The sequence below is a fragment of the Apteryx rowi genome, unplaced genomic scaffold, assembly GCF_003343035.1.
Source record: "Apteryx rowi isolate R43461 unplaced genomic scaffold, aptRow1 scaffold_716, whole genome shotgun sequence".
Taxonomy (NCBI): domain Eukaryota; kingdom Metazoa; phylum Chordata; class Aves; order Apterygiformes; family Apterygidae; genus Apteryx; species Apteryx rowi.
In genome coordinates, this window is record NW_020451001.1 from 327,068 (window position 1) to 348,960 (window position 21,893).

At 36.9% G+C, this 21,893-nt stretch overlaps 1 protein-coding gene across 1 annotated transcript in view; it reads right to left on the minus strand.

The window, feature by feature from the left end:
- PDE7B (phosphodiesterase 7B) overlaps positions 1–21,893 on the minus strand; it is a 233,502-nt gene that overhangs the window by 176,521 nt on the left and 35,088 nt on the right. The window contains exon 3 of the mRNA XM_026087431.1: positions 17,905–17,996. Coding sequence (XP_025943216.1) covers positions 17,905–17,961 — 57 coding nt within the window. The 5' untranslated portion in view covers positions 17,962–17,996. The remainder of the gene's footprint in view (positions 1–17,904; positions 17,997–21,893) is intronic.

Consider the following 21,893-nt stretch of genomic DNA (forward strand, 5'->3'; position numbering starts at 1 on the left):
TTAAAAATAAGTGCTATGATGTTGAACTGATTAGATATTTCTATGGGCAGCCAGTGTAGAAATACTGGAGATCAAAATACCAAGACTTGATGGAAATAAAGAGAAACAACGATGAAATACATTTAGCATCAGCAATTTGATGGCCAGTATTGGATAGAGAAAGGTGCATTATTACAGACATTTAAGAAAGTGAGATAGAGTGCAAAATACTCTTTTTCCCTATTGTTCTCTGTATCCACCCTTTCCCATTTCTTCCTCCTCCACACTTGCACTCATGAAGTGCATAAACCCTGCCCACACAACATGAAACAGAGCATGGGCTTTTGGGATATGGAAGAATAAATCTCTGAGGGAGACTCTGGTTGTTTGAGCATCTGTGGAGCCACACAGCCATGGATGCGGCCAAAGAAACTGAGCAAAGTGGCACTGTCAACGGAGCTCTAAGATCATATAATTCAACAGGGGCTGCTATGGGAAACATAGCTCCAGTGTAAGCAAGGCTACCCTGCCTGCTGAAACGTGAGTCTCTGTTCTTTGGTTTCAGCAAGAGTAGGGTACAATTTGCACCCAATGTGCTTATGGTAGGTGAACTCAGCCCTTAGTTTTCATCATTTTAGAAAATCAAATACGTGCTTGAAGTCATTCTATCCACAGTTCAGAAAGAACTCCAAATTCCTAAGAGACAATGCAATTCTTTCATAATAAAGTATTTCTTCTATGAAAGGGCCAAATTTCCATAGCAGAAGACACTGTCAACATAAACTGCTTATATAAATGTTAGGTCATTCTGCTGTCAAACAACTAGATTTAAACACAGAGAATAGAAGACCTAGATATTATATTTATGCAATAACTAATTTATTTCTGAGTTAGAAAATCTGGAATGGCAAAAGCTTGAATCTCCAACTATTTCTAGGTATTTATGGGCAGATAGAAAGCTATTTCAAAAAAAGTGGCCTTTAATACACCTGAGTTTGCTGAGTCACTATGTTTCTATCTGTGGGGAACAGACAAACGATGTCTTACTTAAATGAGTCTTACTGATCATAGTAACGTATTGCATGCAACATTTTCATACTCCACAGGTACTGCAACACAGATTTGTAACATAGAGTAAAGCCTTAAATAATCTCTTAGCTCAATACAACAATTTTTCCTCTGTTAGCATTTCATTTGGTATGAGCACGATATCATGAACATGATATCATGTTCCTATTTAGGATCCAAAATTTCTGAGACCGTCTCTGCTTGCCTTTCTCTCTTTCACTCTGTTATTAAATATAAACAGAAATGTTCCTGATGTTTCATGATAACCTAAGAAATAAACTTTCCTCTTATGCCTGACCTGCAGTCTGCCTTAAGGTGATGGAGCTGCTTCCTGTAATGATCTGCTCAGAATTTGGAAGGATGTAGTAGTTGTAAGGTTCCAGAATCAAAAGACAACAGATTGTCTTTCCTTTGAATGATATTTCCTTTTTTTTTTATTAGTTAGAAATAAAAATCTTTATTCATAAATGTGAAATTCTTAAGTAATAAGGTAAGTCACTTAACTTTGCTGGATTTCAATTTTTCGATGCCTAAAGACAGAAAGGAGAAGAATTCAAAAAAAAAAAATTAAAAAAAAAGACCCAAGAAAAGAAAGCTTGCAAGATGCTAGAAGAACTAAGCAGCTGTTGTAAATGTAACCTAAAATATGAACAGAAGAGGAAATAAATATGGCATTGAGCAAAAGCTCAAGGATTTAAGAAAAAAAGATACGTGCTTATGACTTAGAGAAAGTTGTTCTATATATATAAAGGTGGAGGTAAAATGTTTACCCTGGCACGCATCCTCCAATTCTTCTACAGTGTAGAGAGTGAGCAGAAGATAACTCTGCCTCTCCTAGTAAAGTCAAAATAGCATTAATTTTATTTTTGATAATGGTTGAATAACCATCTGGCTATTTGTAGTGGTATGATGTCCATCCCTTGCGAAAATGCTGGTCTACTGTTTTGTTAAAGTCTACCCTAGCATGGCTGGTATGATACATTTGACAGTTTGATTTTCAAAAATTTTGAGGATCTCATGGTTACACTGAAGCCTATGAGTGCTTTAAGTGCTCCAGAAAGGCACAAGTTGTTTCAAAATGAGCTCCCCAAAACATTTAAAAGTGGATAATTTTGCAAATTCTGTGCTTGGTCCTTAAAAGAATCCTCATCTGAAGGGAAAGTATTAAAGTGAGCAAGTCAAACTAAAACTTTGTTTCTATGCATCTGTAAGTAAAAATAATAATAGTAAAGCCTCTCTTAAAAATAACTTTATTCATCAAGACATTATGTGTGCTTCAGAAACGTTCTCTTTCTGAATTATAGTTTTCATTACAATATACTTTGATACCAGACTCTTTTAGAAGAGTGAGTGCAATTGCTTGGAAAATGAAAATAATTCTTATAGGAAGCATGAATAATGTCATCATTTCTTTTACCATACAYGACAAAGTCATGATTTATATTGTCTAAAATTTCATATCTACCTGGGCCAAGACTAAGACCATTCCCTTTTTGTATGATTTGTAAATTGAGTTCTGATTCTGGCCTGATGGGCTGCTGGAATATTGGGTGAAATTTATAGGAAAAAAGCAAAGGTACATTAATAACACACCAGTGTACTCAGTGGATTCTTGATTCTGAAAGGCAATGAGGGCAATTTAAATGATCACTTGATAAGCGCAAAACCACTGATGATTTTGGCAGAACTATCCAGTGGATGGGCTCCTTATAAAACAGTTTTCCTGATCTCCTTGTTGCTGAGCTCTCTCTTCACAACCACCCTATCACTCTCTACAGTGTAGATATTTGTTGCCACAAAAATCTGTAGTATGTCAAATCCGAGGGTAAAATATGCTGAATCTCATCGCCAAATAGGAGCCCCAAGGGCAACTATACTGACAGTATTATTCATATATGATTTTTAACGTAAATGAAGCAAAAAAAAATTTTTTCTCTCTGCTGCACTCAAGTGGCACTTCTCTGCAGAATTCAGCGGTACCAGAATTCAGATTCCAGTTTGCCACAGATGCTAACTTACAGTAGTGACTCTATAAATTAATTAYTGTCCTTTATGTTTGCAACATGGACAAGAATACCATGCTTTGTTCAAAGGCATTAGATTTGGCTGTGTTGAACTTAATAAAGTGTAAAACAGTTTAGGTAATGAAGGAGTTGTTAACATCAGATTGTGACTAATTTTCTGTCTGCTGCTAGGAGAAATAGCAATAGTTCCCATGCCAAAACCTATAAATCTGTGTGGTGAAAAGGTAATTTTTAGAGGAGTGTTCTCAACAGAAAATGGAAGATAATGGACAGTCAAAAAGGAGAAATCCCCCTTTAATATGATCTTTCAAAAGATGACTCTAGCAATTGAGTAGCTCAGAGGCATTTGAAGTTCTCCCAAAGTCAGAGGTGAATAAGGCCAACTGTCAAAGTGCTGTCAGCAGGTGACAATTAAAGAGTGACTACATAGGTCTGGAACTTCTCTACTAATTGTTCTCTACATTTTAAATATCCGGACCTTTTGAGTCTTTTTAGAGAATGGTTTGTTTATTTGCAAACTAATTTTCATTATCTATCATAAAAAGCTTCAATACCAAACACGGATTGACATTAAATTGCTTTTTGCTGTATTCTTAATGACATGTGAAATAGTTTTTACTAATACTTAGAAAACAACAGAAGTCAGCTCAGGCTTGTTCTTATTAGTAGTAAATATGATTACAAGAAAAAAAAAAGGATAGGCCAAGTGATACTTTGCATGTTTCAAACTAAATCATAAATACCAATTTAAAAATTCTTACATAGAGAAACCAAGCTGTGGTTACATATTAAGTGGTTTAGATGAATGTGAGGTGACCTCCTAAGAGGTATTCTGACTAGCTGAAAGGTTTAAACTTTATAATCCTCCCTTCTCTCCCATTCTGGCATTTAAAATAATGCTTGCTATGATGTTTAAGCAAAAATAAAAAAACAAAATCCCACACTATTTGACTATGCTGGAGAAGCCCTAAAGGGTTAAATTTTGGGGGGAGGATGAGAAGAAAAAGAATACATCTGTGGTGCATGTGCAAGCTTCTTTTTAAAGCAAGGTTCTCTCACAGATGAAAAACTGCAACCACTACAAGGAAATCTTAACACAAAGAAATGAACTTCAGCAAATTCCAACAAATAAGTTAGAGGTGGAATTTCTTTAAGAAAACATCCATGCTTAAAAAACCCCCCACTCTTCAGCACTATTAAGTTATTAAAAAAATAAAGCAGGGAGTGCTGTTCATTTTTTCACTTCTTTTCAAAACAAGAAACAAAGGTACTACTAAGTCCATTGGGAGGAGTGTGAGAAGAGGATTGCTGGAAGATTTGGAAACTTCAGGGTTCAGTGATCCTTGATCTTCCAATTCAGGCTCAATAAAACAAGAAGATCTAAGCAGAATTTTCAAAATGATCAACACGTGATTGGAATCAGTTTTTCAACCATCTCTACCTGCTAGCAGGTGCCCAAATCAAGCAACCAGATTTTGGAAGTCTCTGTGCCTTGCAGTTCTCACAAGCAACGTACGAATTCTTTAGTAGTGGTGAGATTTTTTTTTCTCAAAATATATTTGTGCTTTTCTCCAAAAATCAACAATTTGTTTGAACTATAACTGTTCATGAGAAGGTGCTCATTTGGACAAAGCACCCATTGGAAAGGTTTTTGAGGTGCAGGAGGGCATTTCTGGAGCTGCAGGTGGAGATATGCCTGAAAAAACATTAGCGTATCACTTAAGCTATGGAAGCCCTAATTTGAAGCCACAGCTCTGTGCGAGGCAGTGGGCTGTACAGAGCTCAGTGCTTGGGGACATTGCTGTAGTAATCCACCCTAGAAAAGTCCATACAAGCAAAGAGGGGACTTGAATATTTTTGTCCCATATGCTCTTGAGAGAAGTGCACTAACCACAGGCTGCTGGCTACTCTTTCCTGAGGTAGAATGTGAAAATATCTCCAAGACAACTCTAGTGCAGAGCAATTTTTTAAATCTGGCCGTTTCATTTAGAAACTAAAGTGGATTCAAGCTTTTTTGAAAGCTTGACCAATCCTATCAGCTTTGATGATGATATATAGTGTGAACTCCATTCAACACACTCATATTGATTCATGTTGCACTGTTTTTTTGTTACCATTCTATTATAGAAGAGATATTTTGGAGGTGGATATTACTATTATATATATAGTTTTGTGGCTCAACGAGACAGAATGTTATAGCGTTACTACATGAAAAATACCCCGTGATACACTACAATACATTTTGGGCCCTAAACAAGATGACCATTTCTCTGCTATTTATCAGCTTTTTAAGGTATTACTTACATAGCTATGTCCCTGAAGCACATCMTGGTCTACACTGAAAATAAGTGAAATCAGCCGCTCTGTGATAAATATATACACTTTTGCAGATGTGAGCACATAAGCTAAAAATTAACTGCGAGATTGTGATTTCAGATTTTTTTGTGTGAGGAAGGAGAGGAGAGAAAGGAGGTTTAAAGGAAGATGGAAGAAAAAGAATGCATCACAGTTTTGTGGAGCCATCAAAAACAGCCAGATGTTATAGCAACAGAGATGAAGTTGTGGAATACAGTTGTATGAAATAGGTACTTCTAAAGGCTAGTGAGCCTAAAATTAGATCTAGCTGGTGAAGAGGAGGAGTGCTTATAAGACCTGAAAACTCAGTGGGTCTGATCTTCCACAGATATAAATTGATGGAGWCCTCAGCAGAAACATGCCACTCTCACATGCAGTCCAATTTGATTTTTCTTTTTATGTTTCAGCTGTTTTGTTTTTTAAAGCAGTCCTACAAAAATAAAGCAATGGTGTACCTGAGGAATCTGCTTGGTAAAGAAATAGTTTCCAGTTTTATCTTTCCAGCTGGGACTTGTAGTTTGTTCAAAATTTAAGATTTTTTTTTAATAACGTAATATTAGCTTTTGGAAAATATACTACTTTCAGTACAGTAGTTCTCTCTCTATAGTATATTGTTTTCCATGTTATTTAGTATTATAAGGGCATTTTCAACGTACTGACAGAGAGTACTTTAATAACACCTTCCTCTGAAGCCTTGAACAGGCAAAGCTCCCGCCTCTCCTTTGCTGATGTGTGCAAGCTCTCCTTTCTTAATCAGGACTAATCATTGTTTTCCTGGCTGTCTTACAGTCTTCTAATGACCATATTGATTAAACTAGAGATTCACTGCCTATTTAAACTTATGATGGCCGTTCTGCTGCCACTTGAACACTGTTATTAATAGACATTCAGATATTACAGCAATGTGTGAAACAGAAATGTCTATGAATAAGTAATATTGAGACAAGACTTATCCTCACATTTGAAATAGAAAATGGCCGTAGCCTTTTTCAACATGCTTTTCAGTTAGCACAAAGCCAAGTGTGCTAGGTCACTCATGGAAAACAGCAAACTCCATCACCATGATGATGTCATGAGTCTTCTTTTATATCTTCCTAGGTGTCTACGTGACCTGTCCTCATCTTCCCCAGGAGCTTTGTATGCAGTAAATCCTCATTCTACCTAAGTTTCTCAGAGATTTAAAACCAACTATAAGTGGTAAGTTGAGTGAAAGTCAAAACCAAACATCAAATATTGCCCATATTTAGTGTCTAGGTGCAGCTGCATAAACAGGTAAAGCTGACAGCACTGCTGCATCCTCAGTTTCTGGTGGAACCTGGTGCTCTTCTACAGAAATATTAAGCAGATGATGTTCTCTGAGGCCCTCTAATCTCAATTCTAGTTCTATAACAGGTTTATCATACATAAAGGGAAAAATAGCTACACCCTTTGAATGATAGCTGAGTGCTTGGGAAAGTACTAAGTAATTTCATGTCAATATGTATTCATTTCTAATGCACAGACAGCCACCTAGGAATTCTCGTCCCTCTTTCCAAGGGATGAGTCCTTGCATACAAATGGTAGCTTTTCCACCCCATATTAGGAAAAGTAAAACAAACAAACCCCAAAGCTTAGTCAGTCTTCACAAGCACTGAAAGAACTGGGTTATGGGAAAAAAAAAGTCAGGTAGGGGGAAGAAAGGGAATAAGAATATGAGAGTACAAACCATTTCTTTCAAAACGAGTAAAAGGGAATTACTAAAAGGAGCAGAAGTGATTATACAGTAGCCCAATATCATCCTCCAGGAGTTCTCTAATAGAAGTTGAGGTTTCTTAATTTCAATTTTATAGACGTGTATTTCTTGGAGCCATCCCTGGGTTGCTGCTCTTTCAGTCAAAACATACCTACCTCACATTTTATTCTTGGAAAGGTAATGATCTCCCTTTCCAAAACCTCTTTCCTACATCCAGATGGTAAGCATCACAGGCTCTGCTCTGAAAGACCATATAGTGAATTACATACAGGTCCTGACAGCAATTGCCCTAGAAGTGTGTTTTTATGCCTCCGTGACAATTAACTAAACTTAGTTTGACTGGAGATTTGCTGCTCTCCTTTAAAAATTTTGCATTGCTAGTATTAACACACACCACAGTGATATATTAGTTGGTGAATCTTCTCATACCAGGAGTTTTTGTGGTTAATCAGTATAAACCTACCAGCTACAGAAAAAGTATCTCTGCAACTATCTTCTTCTAAATATTTGTTTCCCATTTTAATATAACGTACTCAAAGAAAAATAAATCTTGCTGTTTGTGTCTCCGTGCAACTCTTCTGTAGCTAAACTATAACAAATTTATCTCTCTCTGTGACTGGGTGAATCCTAACTGCTCATCCTCATCCATTAAGAGGGTGAGATCATCAGCTATGTTTATCCACCCAGGCAACCTAGATGTCTTATTTGGCTGGACAGCAAGCTAGCAGAAGCATATCATATACCACCATGAGACTATGTGGCCTAAATAAGTAGCTAAGCTGTGTTCCCATCCATCCTCACTCAGAACTCCCATGGGGAGTAAGAACAGAATAAGAAAATCAAACTCAGTGGGGACCTTTCATCAGTTTAATTTTTTTCTGTTCATTAATAAGGCATTATATAATAAAATGATATCTATAAATTTTTTTACTCTCTAAGAACAGAACAACTGAGAAGTGTATATCAAAATTACAGTGTCTATGTCCTACAGATATCACACTACTAAATGTATGCATGAAGAATGCTTAATTCATTTGATCACTGTTTTTTCAGAACTGTCCCTGACCAAACTTTTCACTTAATATTTTGTCACTGAAGTCTGGCTTCTGGAACTGCCCCCTCTAATATCAGATCTTGCTCTGATTTGTTAATTTTTTACCTTAAAACTGGAGGCTTTGGAACAGATAGCTATCACTAGCTATATACTAGTGCTCTGAGCACTGTGAACCCTAGCCATATATCTGCTGAATCCTGCACAGTGTGTTACATGAAAAGGGAAATGATAAGTTCAGAGGATCAAATACTGTTTTCTAAAGTGATTTTTCTTGTGATGCTACCGGAGCATGAATAATGGTAAAATAAAATAAAAAAGTGTTCTAAAAAATTTTCTGGAAGATATAGAAGAACTCTTTTGTTAAAAAGTCTTACAGCAATTGACTTCGTGTTTTAAATTTCAATAAATTAATTAAATTGATTAAAACATAACCAATACATTCTAGCTCTCTAGTATTTAAGCAAAGACAATACTTTAAACTTAACATTTACCTAGTACTAACAGAAGACACATTTGTTCACTTTCCTACTCATTTAGTGTGAAACCAGGGGAAAAGGTTATCTGAGGGCCTTTGTGGTGCCCTGGTTTGTGGCTATGGCTGTTCTTCTTCAGCCGCCTAGATCCATGCACCTCATGCTGCTCACAGAAAGAAAATGCATCAAAACTTTTGAACTGCTTTTGGATACTTAGGCCTACACGTTTGTGTGTCCCGGTGCCCCCAGGGTATAAATGCTCAATAACATCCGTTACACATCCTTAAGTTCGTGACTGAAAAGTGCAATTTCCACACTAGCTGTAAAGCCAATGTTTGACTGGAAATGAAAAAACTGATATCCCTGCAAGGATAAGCCAGTTTTTTGGCTGAGGATCAAGAAAAATGAATGGTATAATTCCAAYACAGAGATTCCCATCTTCCACCCAATATGGATGTGGGAGGAGGAATACTGAGCCATCATTTCATTACAAAACACTTAATTTTGTTCTGGCAGCTGGTAGGACCCCAGCTGTCCCTTTCACTTTCACCCTGTGACAAACACATGGAGCGTTGTAATAATTTCAGGCACAAAAAGGGAGAAAAGATGAACAATAGTGAGTTGCTCAGAATGCTCATTTGCATGAGATGTCATTCTGGCTCCCCCAAATGATTTGTTTCTCTGTTAGCCCAACTGTATCAAGAGCTTTTGGCCATATATTTAGCTTGATTACATGACAGAATAGGTCTTACACGTTTCTAAGGATTAAATAAAGAGGTGTTGGATTGTAGTCTACTGACAGTAATAGCTAGCATTTCTGCTTCATAGAGCCATTAGAGAGGAAATTACCAGTGCAAGGGAAGTTTTTCCCCATAAGACTGAAAAATTACAAGAAAACCATATATATGTCATGAAAGATCAATTTTCAGACTGTTTCTCATTAAAATATGCTTTAACTATTGGTAAAAGAACCGTGGAGTGAGTGGAAAGGAACTACATATGACTGAATGTCTCAATTATACTTCAAAATTGCAATGAGGACACTGGAAATTCAGTCTGCCTCAATGATCTACCCAGAGGTCTGGTGATGGCACACAGAGAGCTGGGTTTCAGAGGGGAAAGGCACATAAATGGGGAGGGAAGGGAGGAAACAGCTGCTGCTGTAGGGTATATTTTACATACTGGGTTACAGAATTAAACATTTCACATACACTGGATCGGACTCAGTAGAGTATGCATTACTCTGCTGGAATCACTAGAACTTCACTGGTGACAACTCTTGTCCACTCTATTCAAATAAACTCATAATGAACAGCCATTCATATAACATGAAACTTTTGCAATACAAAATCCTGTTTTGAACAATATGCCTGCAAATGTCAGTATGCTTTAGCCACTGCAAATGCGCAAGCCTTAAATTTTATTTGGTTTTGATGTTGAACTGAGTATGTTCAGAGAATGCATTGTAGCTAAAGTTCATTAGTAAAGTAGAAAAACAGTCATTTCCTCAGCTGAAGTCCACTTATACTTAGTACTGCTTGTAGTAGTTGCTACAAAATATGGATGCAGCAAAAGGTAGATTTCAGAGCTTAAAACCTGAGATTCGCTAGAAAGACGTTTATCAAAAGAAGTAAATAATTTACTTCTAGGAAATTATTACAAAACCAATGTCTTAGAGATTACCTTTTGGAAACTTGGATCACTTCATGTAGCTATATGGTTGTTCTTTACAGAACAGACTTCCCTTTAGTCAAATTTACTAATTTAATCCTCTAACAAATACTGCATTAATCTTTCTAAACTCTAATCTTTCTAATCTTTCTAAACTCGGGCCTAGAGAAGCAGTGCTTTAGTTTTTGAAAACAGCTGGCAGTTCACGTAAGACTCTTGGGAGGGCTAGGAGGATAGGATGATATGGAGATTACAGAATAATAGTTCAGCTAACAATGTTTGAGTTATTGGATGACATGAAAAAAATTTATCCTTAAGTATCTCAAAAGAGATGTGACACTAAAGAGTTTATCTGTGACAACCCTCTTTGTTCTTGCATTCATCTGTGAAGATACAGCAAAGGAAATGGAGAAGCTGCAGTTATGCATTTGCAATACACAAAGTCCTTGTTTTCCCACTAGGCACTGCAGAATAGCAATTGTCCATTCACAGCACATATCACATCCTCTGCATTTCAGAGCTAATATTTTTGCAGTCCTTAAGCTAGCATGTTTGAGCCTAGTATAGTTAATTTTCGTAGCCCTTTGAAGTGCACTGCATGAGGCAGGTTTGTTATATGAACTAATTTTTCAGGTATGATTTGTTCAGTTAAACTAAAAGATTTTCATATCATGGAAGGTTTATATTTACAGGAACATCTCAAACAGAGCTGTAAAAAGTCTCATTCCACAAACTGTGAAAAAAGAAGATTGCTAGTCACTGAGCATACCTGTATTTTAATCAAATTAACAGAAGAAATTGGCTGCATTGACTGAAATAATTTTTAAGATCACTCATACACACACATACATGAACTCTGACAAGTGGCTCCTCCTCTTGCATGTTAGAATCACACTCCTGAAAACAATGTTAGTTTTATGCGAGCAGTTGCTTTCATTTCCTGCAGCACACACTGTTCACTGTAATGCTGCAATACTCATTCAAGACAGATCACTAGCTGCCTGAATATGGATTGAACCTATATCCCATTAAATAGACATCAGGCTGCATTACTTCAGCTTCCAATTAAATTTCCACTTTTCTCTGGTTAGGTAGCAAAAGCTATCTGAAAACTGATGTTGATATAAGACGATCAGCTCCCTCCCCTCCCACTGAGAATCTGCTTTTAAGTTAAAGCGCAGGCTTCCTCTTAATTTTGAACTTCTGAACCCAAACCAAGAAAAGTATCTTAAGCATGTAGTAATAAAATGCCATGGAACATGTACTCCTAAAAATGATGCTAATATTCTCTTCTGCTTGATGTATTTATTTCCAGCTCTTCCTCTCTCTGCTCTAACTCTCAGACGAACTCACAGCCCCCTCAGGATAGGAATGAGTTTTGCCTTTCTTCCTCCCTTCATCTAAGGCAACCAAGTGCAAGGTCTCCTCTCCTGCCACTGAGCAGTAGGACTACATAGAGAAAAAGCAATCACACTTTCCTCAGTAGGGTCAGAAAGGATTACAATAACAGATTCTTTCTGCAATCTTCTTTTGCCATAAAATGGTTAAATCAACATAAGTTAGAATGTTCATCTAGTTTGAATAAAACGAAAAAGGGAGGAAATTCAAAAACCGGTTGCTGTAGTAACAATCACCAGTAAAAATCTTCTCCCTCTCCCCCTCGCAATTTTAGTTCCCCTTTAAAAATAATCATGCTGCCTCTTTTAGATTTGCTGTACATACCTCAACCATTAAACAAGACATTTAACCATAGTGGCAGTTCTGTGACCTTTGAATGCTGTGAAATCTCTAAGCGGTGCAGCTTGTTCATGAAGACTTGTACTGCAGAATCCAGTAACTGCATCCAGGATTAGGAATATAATTAAGTAACAACAGCAACCAAAAAAAAAAAAAGAAAAAAGAAAAAAAAGAAGCGAAAACCTCCCTAAGCCCCCCAACCCAGCCAATAAAACCACCTTAAGAAGCAAAAAGAATCAGAAAGAGAGTGCACTTTTCTGCCAGTTAAAGGGCTGGGATAGAGCTGAGCTTGCTGCAGTCTGACTGTGTTAGCAAGCAGAAGGCCGTGCACGGCTGGGAGGTGCTGTCAACTGCCACAGGCAAGGAAAAGCAGACCAATCGGCTTCGGCACTGTCAGCTCAGTGGAGTGAAGCCTTCTCTGTTTATGTTTCCTCATTTCAAGAGTGACGTCAAAGGGTTTAGTTTTTCCTCTGCATGTGCTATTAATTTTAAACGACTACTATGGGAAGAATGTGGCAGTGATTTAGGCAGGCTACCCTACTCGAAAGAAACCAGAGCCATAATTTATCTGTCCTGGATTTAGCTTAGAAATATTTTATATTGAGAGGTACCAGAAAGATCCAAAATATCCATACAAAATGGAGAAAGGCTGTATTTATGCAAACATACATTGAAGTGTTCTTAAATATGCCTAAGCTATTTGCCAGTGAAAGCTGTTATCTATACAGGTCTGTGGCAGAAAATTGGACCAGATTCTGCCCTTGCCCTGATGTAAATCAGGAACTGCTTCTGTAAATTCCATGGTGTTACACTAGTGTAAACTGGCAAAAGAGAGATGAGAATGGCACTACAGTATATGTCCCTTTATCAGTCAGCTCTAGCTAGAATACAAATTAGCAAACTTCTGTCATTACCAGGTCAGAGTCACTGACGCAGCTACTTCAGGTTGTGCTGCTCTAGGCAACCGTCCATTGCACCAGCAAATCACAGCCCAGACAGCGCTCTAATAAGAGATCTGTTGTAAATCAGCACACTGAGTCTTATTTCATACCGAAGTCTACGGTAAAAAGCAGGAGACTATGTTAAAGCCTGGCTTCCTATACCACCACATCATTGCCAAAAGGGAAGCTACGCAGCTCAGGTAGACGGGAAAAACAAGCAACATCCATCAAGGTCAATTAGCATGGGCAATAGAGTCTGCAACAACACAAGATAATTGATAGGAGATCAGTTGACAACAACAGTTTAGTTGTCTTCATCACTTTAATTTTATTCATTTGTTCTTGCAGGATTACTTTCAAAGAGATTGGTTTATGAGGCATAGTCCAGTCCTAAAAAGCCCTAACAGTCTAATATTTAAATTTAAAATAAATGTAAGTGCTTCTGAAAGTGGGAAGACTGACAGCTCTTGAGAAAGAAATCCTCCAGTGATCCACAGAACAGGTACAAAAATAGTAGAAGTGGTAGGAGCTTCTCCATGATAATGCACTGATGGCTACCAACTGAGGCTATCAAAAGATGGTTCCAGAGAGGCCAAAATATTAACTGATTCTTTTCACTGAAAAGTCTGCCCATGGTATCACTGCTAATGTAATCAGCTTTGGCATCAAATGTAAAGGGTTATGGTGATATAAATGCTGGAAAAACATATTCAAAAGTATTAAATAAGTTAAAGATTTACAAATCAATCTGAGCTCATTAAATTCATCTGACTACTTAGAGAACTGTACAAAGCAATCTGAAATGTATAAATAGGAATATGATTTGTAATACACAGAAAATCATCATATTCATCTTCACTAAGCATTGGTGAGGGCTCAGCTGAGCATTGCACTTTGGGAATTTCACTTCAGGGACCAATTTTGGGAATGTCAATTAAAAATGGTGTGGTTCAACTAGAAAGGCTCCAGTAAGAATATTCAGAAGTCTGGAGSCTACGAGGAAGACTGAGATTGATATTGTCTTATCCAAAAAAGAAGAGATACAACTATTATATAAAGGGTACATTTATTCTAAAAAAGTACGGTACTAGAGTCTATTCTTTCACCTAGAGACATTATCTGCCCACACCTTGAAGCTCTTTTAAAGCCTTCCGGACAACACAGCTGCAGCTGAACTGCCTATTAAGTCCCAAACTGTGCCTGTGAATTGTTTAGGAGAATGCCCAAATATTGCCAGGGCCCATTCCAGGAATATAACATTATAGATGACCAACCGTCACTGTTCAGGCCTGTGTACTGGCACTGTTTAGTTTGCCAGTACAGATAGAGGTTATATGAAAAAAGGAAGGGAATAATTTCTTTGCCATATTCATTGCAGTTAGAATGAGCAAACTGCAGCAAAGCTAAGTCGGACATAGGAAAATCTAAAGGTAGGACAGTGAAGTGCTGAAATAGATAGGCTGTGAGAGTCCACAGTGTCCTATTACTGGCTATTTTTAAAAGTAGGGTTAGGCAAACATCTTTCAAGAGCAGTTTAGATACAGGTGGTCCTACTTTGCAGTATAGAGGCAAGACTAGGGCATTTCTGAAGGTCTATTTCAATCCCATTTTTTTATGCTTTCTACATTTTAGCATCAATTTAATACTACACTGTGTTGCATGAATCAGAATCCTGGTATGTTCAAGTTCTGCACAAAGTCATAGGAAGCTACTGTCTCTGTCACAGGGAAGCTAGAGGCTACTTCAGCCTCCAAGAATCATTTGGCCCTCTGACAAAAATCGGCCACTGAGGTTGCAAGGGTTTTTTATGATGTAAATGCTTCTAGGGCAAAAAGATGGAGTGGCCAAAAAGCACTTATGATAACAGTTTCTACTTAGACAAAGATAATCTCAAATGAATACAAGTATGTAAAGATGGGAAGCTGAACACAGCTGTGCAGAGTGTTGCAAGGAGGACCTTGCCTTCCTCAGCATAAACGCATGCTTCCATGATGAGATGAGAAACACTGTTGAAAAGAAATGGGCTCCATCTCACAAAAAAAGGAAGAACTTGGCACAGGTTTGGTAACCTAATGAGGTGAGCACTAAACTATTCTTACAGGGACTGGTGACATGAGTGTCCAAGTAAACATGACTCACAGGAGCCTGATCCAAAGCTGGAAAAGTGAAAAGGCTATGATTATTTAAAAAAGGTCACAGAAGAAGAAAGCAAGCCCACTGATGCTCAGTCTAGATGTCTCTATACTAATGCAAAATGTTTGAAAAATAATAGAAGGAGCTTGAAACCTTAATGCATGATCAAAATTACAACTTAACTGACATAACAGAAACATAGTGGGGTACAGTCATGTGAAAATATGACTGGAATATTAATACCAAAGAGTACAATTTGTTCAGGAACAACAGGAGGGGAAAAGGTGAAGGAGATTATGCCATATGTCTCAATCAGATGTTCAGAATGCAGCAGGAGATAGATGTATTGAAAGTCTGAGTGATAATACGGGGTGGGGGGAAGAATATGGACATTGTTGGGGGTTCTGCTAAAGATGCAGGAAAATCAAGTAGATAACACTTTTTGTTAGCAATTAGCAGAATTCTCTGAAACACAGGACTTGGCCATAATACAAGATTTTAGTCATGCAGCTCTTGGCAAAATAGAAGAGCTGGGCACAGACACCTGAGTTCATTTTCTCTAGAATTAGTGTTAGAGTATATTTGGGAATCCCTAAAATTTATAAGACTGACTTTTTGAGCAATCCTTCTTGACTAAGTAATTTATTTGATTTCCTTTTATAGTCTTGGGTCAGCACTGGAGGCATTTTAATATTCGTCTATAGTGATTCTCCCATCTCAGCATAGACTGCACACCAAGACATGCTGTCTCCTACCATGGGATGGCATTCCTCTTCTCAAGTCTTCAACAGTCCATTAGACTTTTTCACTGTGGTCCTTGGACAGGAACTTGGATATTAGAGAACCTGCTTAATGTACTTCTTATGAAACACACTCCTTACACCTTTGAAACCCAAAGAAAATAAATACATTTGAGTGCCGGTAAAAATTGTGTTTGGACTAAGTGCTGTCATAGCAAGATGACACCACTCCTAAAAATGCTTCCTACAACAAGGGAACAGTCTTCAGCTCCCACAAACTCATCTGTGCATTATTCTGTCTTCCTTTCTAGCCTTGATTCTACCTACCTATTGTCATATATCTTTTCCAATATGATCTAGAAATTCAGCTGTTTCTGGTGAATAACTTTCCTCTAACTATCCCCCATGCCCTGTCAGAGTTCCCAATGTCTTTTCTATTGAGCATAGGTTCCAATTTGAAATGCTGAGTAAAAAAATAAATGCCTTTTTGTCTTAATTTGTTTCTCTTACCTTTCTCTCTCCCTGGTTAGGGCAAAACCAAGAATCAGTGCAAAAGGGAAAGGTTCCTCTTTTATAACATTTGTCAGAGATCAAATTCAGTTCAGGAACCTCAGTTTGGAAAGAATTGTGGAAAACAGTTGTGATATGAGCCCAGCTATAATAGAGGATTCCAAGATAATTTGGGCTGATCTCAGACATTTCCCCGGCAAGGTAGAATGCAAGGGCATTTGGGCAGTGGGTCAGCACTCTGGCTGTGTGAACTACCTCCTCCTTTCTACCTTTCACATGGCAGAAAGGGAAAAGTAGGCATGGACAGAGTTTTAGGTGCCTGTGCATAGGTTCTGTCAAGATTTAGGCAACTCTTAGACTGAAGGAGGAAGGAGATTTACACAATAGGTGAGGTAAGGAATGCTTTCTGATCTAGGGGCATGAAGTCTTCTTGAGTCCCYGAGTAACAATGGATGAATTACGTAAGACTGCCTATGTGTCATTGGTGACAATTTTTATATTAAGACCAGGGAGAAAGCACCTAGACAGAAGGCTATTTGTGTGGCTTATAAAGATTTAATAATTCATATCACTTTACTGTTCTGCAAAATCTATATTAGCCAGTATATTAGAATCCATAGAGAAGGAGTAAAGTTCCAGAGCTTTAACTTGGTTTGGTTTATAAGAACATTCTGAATTACATAATGTGACTAGATTTTTAGAAAACCTCTCCACTTACTTCTAGATACTTGTTCGTGGATATTAGTGATGGAAATGATCCCTAATAAAATGGAGTAATAGTAAGAGCATAGAAATCATTTCCCATCTACAGATTAGGTAGTTCACAGCATTGGATAAGTTCAGTAAGCATCATATAGAATGATGAAAGCATCAAGAACAGAGTTTCAGATATCCAATAACTTGGGTTAGTGATTTGGAACACAGTGTGGAGCTTGATTTTCAGCAGATGTGACTACTGAATTATATTAAAAAATAACTGAACAATCTCTCAAGACATAACCTCTCAAGACGTGCGTATTATGAATTAATCTATGGTTCAATCATTGTCTGGTTTCTGTTTTACAAAATGTTATGTGAATTTCAAAGGGTGTCATTTGGACTCCCAAAGGGCCCCAAAGGACTGGAAGAGGGCCTCAACATAGCTGCCATTAATTTGCCCTCAGAGTTAGGCTTCCTGACCAGCAGTGCACAGAGCTGCAGTAAATCCCAAAGTCAGAGTAGAGATAGATTGGCAGAAGGGCAGTTTGTGCTGCTAATACAGATGCTGTATATAGGTACGAAGGACTTCACTATCTGGAACTAACAAGCTGACATACAGTTCCCAGGCAATAAAAAAGAGGGGTAAGAAAACAATTTTGCAAATGACTCATTTTTGTTTCATGAGCAGACCATATGCAAAAACATTTGTCTACTTCCTAGTACAGCATTTGGTTTTAAACCTAGGAAATTTCAAAATAAAAGGTGAAAAGTTTAGTGTTTTCTCTTACCTGAAAGATGACAAACCCTCTCTTATTTTGGCCAATAGTGAGTACTTTTGGCTTCATTCTGATTGCTCATAGGTGAGTGGCAAAAGTTCCCTCTAAAATAAGAACATATTCAGAGAAAATTCTCAATCTTAAAAAGGAGCAAGATCAGCATACTCAGAAATCTATCTTTTTAATATCACTGTTGCTTATACAGTTGTGAATATTTCTCCAAATTCACCGATCCCTAATTTGTGCAAGTTATTTTTTGTTTATTTATATTGCTTTTGTTTATTTATATTGCTTTCTTCTTTTCAGCTAGTGGATTCTTCTATGATTCTTGGTGTTTAGGACAGTTTAAAAAAAGAGAAAAATGAAAGGCAATATTATTCTTTATTATTATTATTCTTTATTATTATTTCTCTGTGCCACAGAGAACGCTGGAACAACAGGAAAACAAACCAGACGGAATTCTGCATTGAAGAGTTAAAAGCAATGTCAGAAACATTAGTGCATCAAGCTGTGAAATTGTAAAAGTGCAATATTATTGCAGGACACAAAAAAATTCCTTGTTTGTTCAGTTAAGTGTCTTGAATCCTATATTCGACAAGTAAGGAGAGACAAGAAAAATAATGATATGGCAGTTACCATCCAAAAACCTCTTTTTTAATATTTAAAATTTAGCAGTGTGTCACTGTTCTTCTCACAGGTGAATGTTTTTTGAACAAATACTGAGGAAAAGAGCACACAATTATTAGGTTTTCATTCTTAACATAAATAAACCACAAAGAGCTTCTTTCTTGCTTTTTCTCTGTTTTTTTTTTACTGCMTTCTGTAACATTTTAGGTGCAGAAAGACCTGATTGTTTCTTAACAAAATCTTTGAGCAAAAACTGAAATAAGATTGTAAAGAGTGGATTTTGTGGAGTGAAGTGAATTTCAATCATTTTTAACAACTTTACCACTTAGACATTTTACTATGTTTTTCAGAATTTGAAGAATCTTTTTGCATTTCCATTTTATTTCCGTGAAATAGCTGTTGCTTGAAATTAAACTGTATCCAACATTTTTACAAAAAGATTAATTAATCTATCAAAATTTTTCTGGATTTCCTGTTGAAAAAGACAGGTTTGCTTTCAGTTAAATATTATTATTCAATTAACATGAAAGGGAATTTTAGCTTTCAACTGAAGCTAATAATAATATACTCTCTTACCCCATTGAACTGAAATGTAGTTGGGTGAGCTAGCAGAGGTAGACCTTTAAGACAAAAAATATACTGAGACATGCAAAAGAAAACCTGTAAAAATCATATCTTGTTTTTGCTCAACGACTACTACTTGCACATAGTTGAAGATATGGCCAGGCAGTTGGATAGCTGTCCACCCCATCATCTTCCTTCTCATCTCCTCACTCCACAGCCCACATCACCTCTGTGTTTTGGGATTCCCATACAGTCTGCAAACATTGAATAGCCTCTCTTCTAACCACCTGATCACTCCACAAGTTTGCATTGATTTCATAATAATATGTGGTGTCTTTAATAAACAGAACTGAACACTAATCATTCCTGTTTTATGTGCTTATCACAAAAGGTGAGAGAAGAGAAAGTATACAGTACAAGCAACTATTGCCACGACCGAATCCCTTCCTCATCATTTTGACTACACAGAATGAGTAGCAATCCTAATTCACTGAATTCTTCAAGCATTTCATTATCTTGTTTCACTATTTGAAATTATCCAATGCAGTGGTAAAAGTAATATAGTCAGATGGAAGAGAAGAACACTCCAAAGCCAAGCAACAGGGACAAATTTTCTCTTACAGACACACAAAAGAACCATACATTCTTAGCAGATATAAGATCTCAATTTTAATGTCTTTAGAACTGCAGGGTTTGAGTGAGTCTCAATTTTTCACAGAGTTTTTTTCCCATCTTGATTAAATCATCTCAGTGCTATGCTGTCTCAAAAGCAAGCCAAAACACAACTTCTTTCCACAGAAGAGGAAGGACATCTTGGGGGTCACAAAATTCCATTTCCTTAGTATCTTACACAAAAACATCCCTAATTACTCTTCCATCATGTACACGTAAAACAATCTGCAAACTTAAAACATCTATAGTAACATACAGTGACTAACATTTATGCAGCAATTGGTTGATTGCTTTAAAAGAACAGTAGTGATTTGTAGTGATTTTCTATGCAAACAGTGTGAACCTTTAAATGGTTCATAAAAGCTTATAATTATGAACTTTTTAAAAGAGAAACTTGAAACTGGTATGAAGCCACTCACTTGAATGGATTGTACCCGCTATAATTTACAGTAATATATTTACAGAGAATATGTTCAGTGTTAACAATTTAGAGATAGCTCAGTCATTCTCAATCTTAACAATTTCTTTACAGAAATTCAAACTCTCAGTAAACAGGCAAAATAATTGTGTAAGACACAGGAGAGCTACATGCTCAGCTCCTCTTGTGAAAGCAGACCCATTGAGGAAAAATATGGGTTGCTTCAATGTTGGGCCAAGCAGCTGCAGCTTTATAAATTACAGAATACAGTAACATTTTGGAACAACTTGCCTTGGCAACATTGAAGGAGAACAGACCATTGATATTCTGTCAGCTGCTCTCCTCCTTTTTCAGTCCTCTAATCCCAAGCATCTTTGATCCATGTCTTCACAGAGCGTAGCCAAGACCAAAGCTTCCCCACAGCATTGTAAGCAACAGACTAAGTTGGATGATGGGAGTAATTATTCCCTTCGCTCCCCACTCTACCTATCATCTGGAGGCTGCCTCCTTTGCACCAATGTGCTTTTCTGGAGCTGCTTCATGTGTAATTCAGTTGTTCTTGTTGTGAGAACAGCAACCTCCAGGAGAAGCATCTCCTTCAGCAGTCTGACTTCACCTATTCCATGCATCAATATGTTATCTTGACTTAAAACTCAGCATCTATAAGAACCTAAGTTATTGGAAATTGTGGGGAAAATGATGGGAAAGAAGAGACCCCTCTTTTACTGTACTTTCTCATATCATGTCATATCAGCTATTTCATCATAAAAAGTTAATCTGGGAAGCTGCAGAAGGAATCAGTTTCATCCAGCTCTTCTTAAAGGTACCTCTTTCGCTGATAATCACAGTGAAACAACTTTGGTGGCATCCTCCAGCTTTTGTCCCAGAATTAGTTGGAACAGCAGTGTTGTTTTCATTAGCTACTGAATTTTCCTCTTATCTGGTTTTTCCCTTTCGTCTCTTTTAATGATATAATGCCATCCCATATTATGAGCTCTTGACTCCAAGATAATTTCCACATACTTGTGTTAATTAATATTCAGCAAAGAAAGTCAGCTGAGATTACACTTCTCAATTCTTTAATTTTATGGGATTAATAAACTGATTCCACAGATTATTATCGTTGATGGTAATCTGCCCCAAAGCTCCTAGCAAATCAATAGGAGTGTCTTATGGTAGAATCAATGTGAGAAATGTTAACGGTTCTAAGAAATCTAACACAAGGGCTGAAATATCCCATACAGCCTATTGCAGATTCCCTATGAATAGGGGTAAAGGGTTTGTCACATCTTTTAAACTTCTGAATATAGTTTAGAAGATATTTATGATTATGTTATGAATAATATAGCAAGCTACAAAATACCTCATTTAAAATGTAAAGACTTGCATATAGAAATATTTGTTTTAATGTGTCGATGATCTTTTATTGGCACGGATTAGCTTACCTAATGCTTATATCTTACTATATTTGATGTTTGTATCTTATTATATATATATATATATATTCCAGACTTGCAAGCATAAATTTAAATGATGATTTGAAAAGTTGCTTTCTTTTCCTGTAAAATGCTATAAATCTTAGAACTCAGACTTTCCATTTTTTCATGTAGAAATGTTATCAATGGATAATTCTAGTAGGATGTTTGAAAAGTAAACTCCAGTAATTTAAAGGCACTATATAACATTAGATGTAAGAAATAATAAGTATGCTTTCTTCAGG